Below are 10,233 nucleotides of genomic sequence, written 5' to 3' on the forward strand. Positions count from 1 at the left end.
AAGGCGTCCCGTCGGAGCCCGGTGTTCGGGCAGGTGTTTCCCGGAAGCATCAAAGCTCACTGGAGCATGGAGGTCACGGTGGGGTGAGACCCCCAAAACCTGAGTTTTAATGTTCATGTTGCTGTGACACTCTTCTTATGCAGAGAGTACCGCGGACAGGATGGGTGTACAGGAACGTGGCAAAGCCAGAGAGCGTATCCGATCATATGTACAGAATGGCAATGATGGCTTTGGTGACTGAAGACAAAAGCCTTAACAAGGACAGGTGAGATTGTCTCTGGTTATTTGATCATATGTTAATGCTGTGGATGAGCTGCAACCGAAATGCTAAAAATAGCTTCATCCTGAGGAAGGGCTTTTGAAACATACTGAAGGAGTTTGAAATCCTTTCCTCTCTTCTCTTTTCTCCGTCCTTTGGTGCTGTTTACCTGGAGAGCTGAAAGGGGCTAAAAACTTTTATTGCCAAACTGTGATGCTGAGGCAAGTTTTTAGTGCAGAGGCTCTGGGCTGGCCTTCTGTCAAGCTGTAAGTAAGCGAGCTGAAGACACTCAGTTCAAACGCAGCTTGAAGCAACAGACAGCAAAAGTAAACCCATATATCGTGTGGATTTTAACAGCAGTAAGAAGCCTGAGCAGTCATCTTGCATACTAGAGAATGGTCATTGTCGAATGAATTATCAAGTTTAGTACAGGATCACACTTACTTTGTCTCTCCTGAAGCTGACCTGAATGCTGTTGTGAGTATTCTGCTGCACACTGGCATAGCTACAGAGCTGTGAGTATAAGATTATATACTAAATTCAGGATGCCTCCAATCAGATTACTTTCTACCTGTTGCAGGAATAATATGAAGTATAGAATGTAGTTAGTCATCATAACATCCCCGAAAGCCAAACATGCAGAAGCTAAGTACATTACTCGTGAATGCTATGCTCTCGTGCAAAGGGTATTTATACTTAAATCTACATTTACAAGCAGCAGTACCTAGAAATGAGGGATTACAATAGTGTCTAGATGGAAAACCTTGTAGCGAAGAAGTGAAAAATGTTATGTAAAGTTTAAAAAAACCCAAAACAACCTCCCCAAAAGACCTGCAAAACACGAACAACCTGTGAAATATTTGAAGGGGATAAATTATGTAGTCTCTCAGCTTTATGAATAACAATATGCAACTTAAAATGCTGAAAACCTAACTATTCTGTCTTTGCTTCTTGCCAGAAGCATACGATTAGCTTTGGTCCATGATATGGCTGAATGCATTGTTGGAGACATTGCTCCAGCAGATAATATCTCAAAGGAGGAGAAACACAGGAGGGAAGAGGTATGTGCATAAGGTGTGAAGCCACATCTGCGAAGTGTTCTGCATGGTTTTAATGTGGTGGTGGTAGTGAAAGGACCCTCTAAGCAACATAATATTGTCACTGGAACTAGACAAGTGTGCCACAACCAAAGTTTTCAACTCCTTGTGATTTTTGTATGTGTAACGTCACCAAGTACAAAGTTAAGGAAGAAGAAGAACATTTGGACTAATCTTCATGTTGGCCATTTATTCCTGAGCTGGCTGGATTTTTTGTAACCTGAATTAGTCATGTTGACCAGCCTTACCAAGAGGTAGGGAACAGGGAGTAGGTGCACTGGAGAATGTGGATGGCAATTTATGGTGGATCATTTGCATGGTGCCAAATCATGTGTGACAGGGACTTTATTTAAACCATTTGCATAGGACTCCAGACACAGGTGTCCTTTTTGTCACGAGTCTTTGAGTGCAACATGGCTAGAGTTGTTTTATGTTTGGCTTTGCACATATACAAACTGTTGGTTTGTCATTTTTGTTTTTATGTGTTACTTGAAGAAAATATAAACTACTCCTACAGCCGCAGCTAGAGGGCAACGTGATGCCTCAGAAACTTTAGAAGCTGCAATTAGCTCTTCAAAGTGTGTAAATCAGGCTTTAATTATTATTTCCCCACCACTGCTTCTATCTTAACCTTATCTCTCCTCTGCTTGCTGGAAGAGGGCAGGGGTGGCACCCCTGAGGCTGAAGAGGGCAGCAGCTTCACTTAACCTGTGAGCAGCTGTGTGAAAGCATCCCTCATAGCCTTGGGGAGCCTGCTCCTTGGGCAGGCCTCCTCTGGCTTATCTATTTAAAACCTGGGGCTGGGGAGCCTATGATGAACGCCAGGAGTAACCTGTTTGCTAAGAAATTGGGAATTAAAGATCAAAGGGCTACTTGGTGTTCTCAAAGTACTATCTTTGCTGACTGCAATTTTGGTTTGGGCTTTTTTGGTTTGGGTTCCACACCCCCCAGTTTATTTCCTACTGTGTTCTCACACTGAACAAACAAACAAAATAACCCCTGTTTTCTAGAAGCCTCCAAAGCTTGTTTGTCACTGAGGATCAAGCTTCAACTTTGCCTAGAGGTAATTCTCACTTGTATTTAGGCAGCAGAAAAGATACTTTGATGCCTAAGTATGCTTAAGAAGTAAATATTTGCAGCTCCTTCTGCTCCCATTTCACTCAGTGAAGACTTTGCTGTTGACTTTGTGGGAAGGGTGGTCAAGTATTCAACATTTAGGCTGACTCTAAAATACTTTGGTATTTACCAAAGGTAACCATTTCATGAGGTGGCTTGAGCTGAATTACCAGTATGCTGTTTTTTCTGCAGAGTTCTCCTTGTTTTCCCCTTTGCTCTATAGCTGGCATTGAGCTGGTTCTGAAGTTTGCTGCTCATGCAGTAAGTTTAATCAGCTAGTCTCACCAAGGCTAAGGCAGCAGAAAATGAACTTGAACAGTCATTTTGGCCTGATAACCTTGAAATCTGATGAGCTCCAGAGCTGAAAGGAGGTGAAAAGTAACAAGACCTTGATGCTTCAGTAGTGGGGAGCAGCTGATTCAGTTCAGCTGTATTGTGAAACTGTACCTTGTATTTGAAGTGTGGAACTAATCGTGACACAAAGTATTTGTCTTGCCTGTGATGTTGATTGTTTCAGAAGCAGCCCTTAATATTACTAGGAAAAGAGTAGAAATAACACAGAAATGAGACTGATCAGCTGGGAGAGCATGAAGAGTATGCAGAACAGTTTCTGCCTGCTGATACCATTAGACCTTGTACCAGGATCTTTGTTGTTGAACAAATGGTGACTCAGTCTGGGAGCACTGTGTTTTATTGCTGCAGCATATTAAATGGATCTTTTTTTTTTTTTTTCCCTGTTTTTCAAAATTGGATTTCTAAAGGCTTATATTGCATTGCCTGACAGTCAGTAACTGTTCCTGTTAGTGGAAGTGTGCTGCTTGACTGGGAGGGGACAGTTGCTTTTCAACACTGCACCTGTAACCTATTGAGTTCAAATGTTGCCTCCACTAGTCAAATCTCGAGGCAGAGCTGGTAACTGACAGTAGTTCCATGGCTTGCCTGCCTTGCTTTGGGTTTCTTTCTGGACTCTTGAAGATACTGGATATACTTTCAGGCTTTTTCTTATGTTTTAGACTATGTCTTTAACAACTTACTTAAGTGGCTCCCAGAAAAGATTCTTCACTGAGTGATCCTACTGTTTCTTTGGCGAGTTTGTGCACATGTGCACTTCAGAATAATTGTGGTGGGCTGACCCTGGCTGAATACCAGGTGCCCACCAAAGCTGCTCTGTCACTCCCCTCCTCAGCTGGGCAGGGAAGAGAGAATGCAACTAAAGGGTCATGGGCAAGGTAAGGACAGGAAGAGATCACTCAGCAGTTACCATCATGAGCAAAACTGACTCAACCTGGAGAAATTAATTTATTGCCAATCAAGTCAGAGTAGGAAAATGAGTAATAAAACCAAATCTTAAAACACCTTGTCTTCCTCCCACCTCCTTTATTCTCAGGCTTAACTTTACTCCTGAATTCTTCACCTCCTCCCTCCCATCAGTGCAGGGGGTTCTCCAATGTGAGTCTATCTCACAGGCTGCAGTTCTTCATGCACTGCTTCAGCATTGGTCCCTTCATTGGGTGTAGCCCTTCAGAAACAGCCTGCTCCAGTGTGAGTCCCCCACGAGGTCCTGCCAGGAGCCGGCTCCAGTGAGGGCTTCCCACAGGGTCACAGCCTCCTTTGGGCATCCTTCTGCTTTGGTGTGGGCTGCAGGTGGACATCTGCTCCACCTTGGCCTTCCATGGGCTTCAGGGGCACAGCCTGCCTCACCATGGTCTGCACCATGGGCTGCAGGGCAACCTCTGGTGCCTGGAGCACCTCCTGCCCTCCTTCTGCACTGACCTTGGGGTCTGCAGAGCTGTTTCTCTCACATGTTCTCAGTCTTCTCTCTGGCTACAATTGCTTCTGCAGGGTAACTTTTCCCCCTTTTAAATACGTTATCCCGGAGGGATAACGGTGATGGGCTTGGCCTTGGCCAGTAGTGGGTCCATCTTGGAGCCATCTGGCATTGGCTCCATTGGACAGAGGAGATGCTTCTAGCACCTTCTTAGAGAAGTGTTCCCTGTATCCCCCAGTCTACCAAAACTTGGCCATGCAAACGAAATACAATAATATGCTGTACAATGTGTGTTTCTACAAACTTGGTAACAAGTAGTTAATTCTGAAGGGGGGAAAAAAATATATATGCTTGCTCAAAAAATGGATAAATAGAAATGGCTTTTGATTTTCATTCTTTTTTCTCTCCAGGCAGCTATGCGACAACTGACCCAGCTTCTATCAGAGGACATCAGAAAAGAAATCTATGAACTCTGGGAAGTAAGTTTGCATTCTTTTAATCCTTTGCTGAAATTAAGTCACCAATTGTCCTCTTCCTGTTCACCTCTGAAATGGGGTCATCTCTTATTTTGACCTCAAGCAACATAGATTCATTTGCTTGGGATGTAAAGCTAACGGTATGAGTCAAGGTCACTTTGGAATCCTCTTGACACAGAAATCCCAAACTTTGGTAAAATAATCAGGTTCTGCCTTTGGCTTTGCAAAGTTCCAGATGGACCTTTCCAGGACTTTGTACAACAGAAGGAAGGATTTGTCCTCTACATCCAGCCCTCGTGGATATTAGTGTTCTTACTACATTATCTCTTTCGTTCACATCCGGCCATTTGTAGCTCATGATCTTTTAATACAGAAAAAAATAATGGGAGCTGATGATGCCATGGAGTACTTTCTGCTTTTTATGCAAATAACAATTTATGTGTCTTCCATTCCTATATTATTCAGCTTATTAGGCTAAAAAATTTAGTAGTAAATTCTCATTTAAACTTAAATGTGATGTACTCACACAGAAGTGTGCTTTTCTGCAAGTAGCACCAGTTGCTCGCTGGTCTTGGGTAACTTAAAATGTTTGTTCTAGGAAGTATCTTCTGTATTTGAAGGTGATTTAACTTTTTGATTTGGACTCATGCTGTTAATTAAGATCTTTACGCTTGAAAACCAGGGATGATTAGATTATGTCCAAACAATTCAAGATGATAAGTATTGTGCTTAGTCTTCTCCTTGCATACAGTTGTATGAGAACAAATGTATCTATGATCTCTTGTTCCCATGTTGTTGCAAACAAAGCATTATATGTTTCTTGGACTCTGTGACCTGAAACTGTATTTTATGCTGGTATTTTTAGTTTTTCACTTGGACTATTATTAAATTTCAGATATTTGCAGCCGATTTCTGCCTTTTGTTACAGCACCCTGTTTGTTGGGGTGCAGTTCTTCTTTTTCTAGTTGTGGTGAAACTGGCAATGGGGATGGGTTTTCAGTGTTGCCATTTAAGGTATAGGGGGTAAATCAGCATAACCAGATCTGGGAAATAATGTGTGTGCATTTGTTTAGTGAGCACATTTTTTTCTCCTTTGGGAAGCTGTCACAATTGAGGAAAAGGAGGTTTTGATAAGGTTACTCTTGCAGGACCTTCCCCCCCCCCATGTATTATTTTCCTTTGCCTCTCTCTGCTTTTCTGATTGTTTAGAGCTGGTTCAGCATGCAGTTAGTTCTTCAGCATGTTTGTTAGCTTTTTATCATTCCCATTAACCATAAGTTAACATGTGCACACTTTTGATCATTTGTTCTTTATTTCTACCTTCAGGATAATTTATTGGCATTGAGTCTCTAGCGCAGCCGTATGAGTGTAACCCGTGTAGCAGCAAGTGTAACCTAGAAATCTAATATTCATATACAGTCCCTCTGGTCTTATTTTAAGTGGAACAACTAGATGCTTCTTAAAAAAAAAAAAAAAAAAAAAAAAGGAACCAAAAATGCAGCAAACAGAAGCCTCTGATCAGTTGGTGTGATACTCTGCATTCAGCTGGCCAGAGGCATTTCCCTCTGATTTCTTTTTGTGAGTGAAGGAAGTTATGGCCCAGAACTGAACAGTGGCTGGGACAGGATCTGCTGACACTCTTACCAAGATCCTGCACTGCTCTGCCCATGTCTCTGTGCCCATTTCCCTTTCAGCTTTGTCTCTGCCCGCTCTTTCTGTTTCAGCCTTACAAGGTCTATTGCTTTGGACTGTACTGATGGGCCCTCTGCAGGCCTAGTGGAGGGGAGAGGGGTGGCAGAAAGATGCCTTCAGTATATTTTCACTTTACCTATTAATCCAGAATATTTTTTAAAAAACATTAAAGTAAAAGAATCTGCACGTTTCAGCCCTGTCCTGCTTTTTTATGTTCAAGAGCAAAAGCACAGGAGTAATTTTTAAAAGACAGACTGGTGTTTGAGAGACCAGTTACTGTTTTTCTAAAGTATACTGTTATTTTGCACTTTTAGACACCTGCAGGGAGGAAACAGTAAGTGTTTAGTTCGGCATTGCACAGTAGCACATATAATAGCTGCTGTTTCTTGAGGTTAATGTGAGCTGAGGCATGAAAAAGATCTGGTGGGTTGTATGGCACAAAGAGGTTGATAACAGATTGATACTCTCAGTTAATTGCTGGAAGTGGGGTAGACCTTTATAGGCAAACAGCCATAGTTCTTTTCTTAAAGTTCTCCTTTGTAGTGGTGCCAAGAGTTTTTTTTTCTTTTTGGTAGCCAACAAAAAATAAATTAATAAAATAAGTAGTAGTATTTAAACAATTTAAAGATAAGGCAAAGCTCACATTGAAAGGAGGAAAAGGAGTTTAAAATGTAGAAATGAAATTGATTACTGGAACAATGATCAAAATGTATTTGAAAATGTAAGGCATCATTCAAATCCAGATAGAGTGGTATATAAATCAATTATGGCTGTCAAAATCTGGATTTCTGACTTTCAAGTGTAAAGCAATAAGCATAAGAACAGGCTCCTAAGAGCAGTCAGTCACACTTATCTGAGCATTGCTGTGCTGGAATTACAACCCAGGATCTTGCCACTGTGAATGACACCCACAGCTGTTGTCTTAAGGTGCAGAAAGAAATGGCACGTGCTTTGACTTCTGCAGTTGTGCTGCTCTTGCCTGCAGAAAGGCTGTGTGTCACAGGTTGTGTGGCTCTGGGAGCACAGATGGGCCTGATGTGGTTAGTGGTGGTTAATCAGCCTCTGGTCTGATTACTGGTGGTGGTGATGGATGGGATCAGACCTGCTGAAGTTATGAAGGTGATGGCAGCCTGCACAGAAAGAAGCCTTTTCCTGTGGTTGGTTTTGGGAGTCAGGAGAAGACCGGCTAATGAGAGATAAAGAAAATGCAGTAGATTTAGAAGAGAGAAAATGAAATGGCAGACCTGTCTGCAGCCATCACAGGAAGCAAATGACAGCAAAACTGTTCAAGTTGTCTAGAAATGTGAATACATAATACTCATGCTGATGATGAATGGAGAGAGGGAAAAGATAGCAGAGAGATTAAAGTCTGAAGGGGAGGAAACCCCTTAACAAATCCCCTCCCTATCTTCTAGGAAAGACACAAAGACATAAGCAGCTCAGACAGATCAGACCAAAGAGATAAAAAGGAATGACAGGAGAAATGTAAAGAACAACTCCTTGTAAAACCAGCAAATAGTAGAGAAAAGTGCAAACAGGTCTTAAGACCCAGTAATGGTAATGCATAGGCACACACCACGGTGTTTGATGGCCTCAGCTTGGCCTGAAAAGGTCTTTCTATGAAACTGTTGTTAAATGAACCCTATTACCTAACTTTCATACTGTGTAAGGTTATCTCTGTATCATCCGTGATTCAGCTAAAATGCTTGGTATGTTCAGAGTTAAAACATGCAGAAGAATCATGTTCTTAAGTCCTATTACATTGAATTGAAATTCGGTGCATACTTATTTCAAGTGTTTTGCAAGTGGGAGAAGGTAGTCTTAAAAAGCAATCGTACAAAGACACAGCTATCATGAGTACTTATGGAGTGGCCTGTACTGATGAAGATTCTAGATACATAAAGAGCTTCTAATATTCTGTTTCAGAACAACTAATTTTTTTTGTCTCGTAACTGCAAATCTGTTCAGGAATATGAAAACCAGAGTACTGCAGAAGCCAAATTTGTAAAGCAGTTGGATCAGTGTGAGATGATACTGCAAGCATTTGAATATGAAGAGTTGGAAAACACACCTGGCAGACTGCAGGATTTTTACAATTCAACTGCTGGTATGACGTTTGGGCTTTTTTGGGTTGTTTTTTCTTTTTCTTTTGTAAATGAAATATATAAATTGCCTTTTTTCAGATAGATGTTCAGAGCAAGTGAGAGCTGGTTATTTCACTCATTGCTCAAGTACCTTAAACACTTCTGGGGAAACTTCATGCAGACTGAAAATACCTTACTTTTCTCTGTAGGTATTGAACCTGAATTTCATTTATGCCAAGTTCCTTTTACATCACTCTTTACCTAGAGAGGCTCAGCTTTTGTTACACTTACATGCGTTTAAGGATCTCCCTGTAACCCCAGAAGGGGATATAAAGGAGCCTGCAGACTTCACTGATGTGCTGGCAGCGGCTTGTTTCTACTTTGTTAGTGTTTCATGAACTGGTGAAGTAGAACTTGTGATCCCTGCATGAGCTGTGGTCTTGTGTGGCCTGCGTGAGGTACATGTGAGAAGCAGCTCAGTGAAATGTTTTAGGCGCAAACCTGTCACTTTTTATTCTATCCACTGCTTTTCATCCTTCTCAAAATAAACCGATAGTTGAAAGGAAAGACAGGTAAACCAGTCTTCACTGTGTTACAAGGGAGCTGAACACCAGAAGATGACTGGCTCCAAGTCATCCCATCCTGGCAAAAAACTAGGAACAGACAGTAGTCACCAGACAGTCTGGGACAAGTCCCATTTGTACCTTGGTGACTCCTCAGAAATAAGCTCTCTGAAAAATGCGTTAATTTGATTAGGGAAGAAGGGAAAAAAGAACAACATCAACAAAGCTGGAGTACTTAATTTTATAATTGACATCTTTGCCCTCCTGCCAGAATTCAGTAACTTAAACCGAGATCGTGTCTCAGTAGAACCTGCAGCACATGCCCTAAGGGCACCACCTAAGGGCACCACTGGGGTGGTTTCCTGTAGCAGGATACACAGGATGGGATTGTCTTGGTCAGGGTACATCCCTTTTTCAGCTCTTAAATGTCTTAACAGAGCACAAAGTATTTTTGTAAGTTTTGGGGTGAAGAAGGACTGTAACTACTCCTAGTTATTCCATAGCAGGATTAAACGGGGAGTACTCTCTTTTTAAAGAATAATTTGACATTTATTCTGAGCCTAAAGCAATGTCACTGTTAACATTTCACTGCCAACGCTTTGCACACAGGAAAATGAGAACATTTTTAACTAACTTTCCCTTTCTTCTGTTTTGCAGGGAAGTTTGTTCACCCTGAAATACTCCAGCTTGTATCTCTGATCAACACAGAAAGGAATAAAAAAATAGCTGCTACATCTCCTCCACATTCCTGAGGTGTTCCTAAACACTGTAGCTATAATAAATACTTTGTTTTATATTCCATGTGTTACATTTCCTCCTCATTGCTAATTCTTCCAGCAGATATTTTTATTTTTTTTCCCCATGCGTTTACTGCTGACAATTCCAGGACCACTTAGATAGGAGCAGGTAGGATAGTTACCTCCTGGGTCAGAGTTTGTGTCAGAGACCAAATGTAGCTTCTCATTGATGCAGTCTTAGTTACAAATAGATTCTGCACTGGGCAATTTCAGGTAAGTTTAAAAATTAGCTGATTGCACCCTGATCTGTTAATGTAATGCACTGACTGGGACAGGCAGTCTTGTTCTTTGACTCCTAAGTATGTCTGGATTTAAGTTCCATCTGTATCAAATTGGATAATATTTGTTCATTGCACTATACAGAAGTGAGACCAATAAGCA

At 41.5% G+C, this 10,233-nt stretch overlaps 1 protein-coding gene across 1 annotated transcript; it reads left to right on the top strand.

The window, feature by feature from the left end:
• The first annotated feature begins 137 nt into the window (after positions 1-137).
• Positions 138-9,807, top strand: HDDC2 (HD domain containing 2). Its single transcript, XM_010024363.1, has 5 exons — positions 138-265; positions 1,218-1,320; positions 4,651-4,719; positions 8,377-8,515; positions 9,713-9,807. Exons 1-5 carry the CDS (start codon positions 138-140, stop codon positions 9,805-9,807), a joined length of 534 nt encoding a protein of 177 aa, XP_010022665.1.
• Positions 9,808-10,233: the final 426 nt, after the last annotated feature.

This window comes from Nestor notabilis, unplaced genomic scaffold (genome assembly GCF_000696875.1).
Source record: "Nestor notabilis isolate BGI_N333 unplaced genomic scaffold, ASM69687v1 scaffold5091, whole genome shotgun sequence".
Lineage (NCBI taxonomy): Eukaryota > Metazoa > Chordata > Aves > Psittaciformes > Psittacidae > Nestor > Nestor notabilis.

What these genes read in the sequence shown, in the direction of transcription:
- HDDC2 (XM_010024363.1), top strand. Translation starts at nt 138, where the DNA reads ATGCAGAGAGTACCGCGGACAGGATGGGTGTACAGGAACGTGGCAAAG. An exon ending in AGAAACACAGGAGGGAAGAG is followed by an intron (nt 1,321 to 4,650) that starts GTATGTGCATAA and finishes TTTTCTCTCCAG; the next exon opens with GCAGCTATGCGACAACTGAC. An exon ending in TTTTTACAATTCAACTGCTG is followed by an intron (nt 8,516 to 9,712) that starts GTATGACGTTTG and finishes TCTGTTTTGCAG; the next exon opens with GGAAGTTTGTTCACCCTGAA.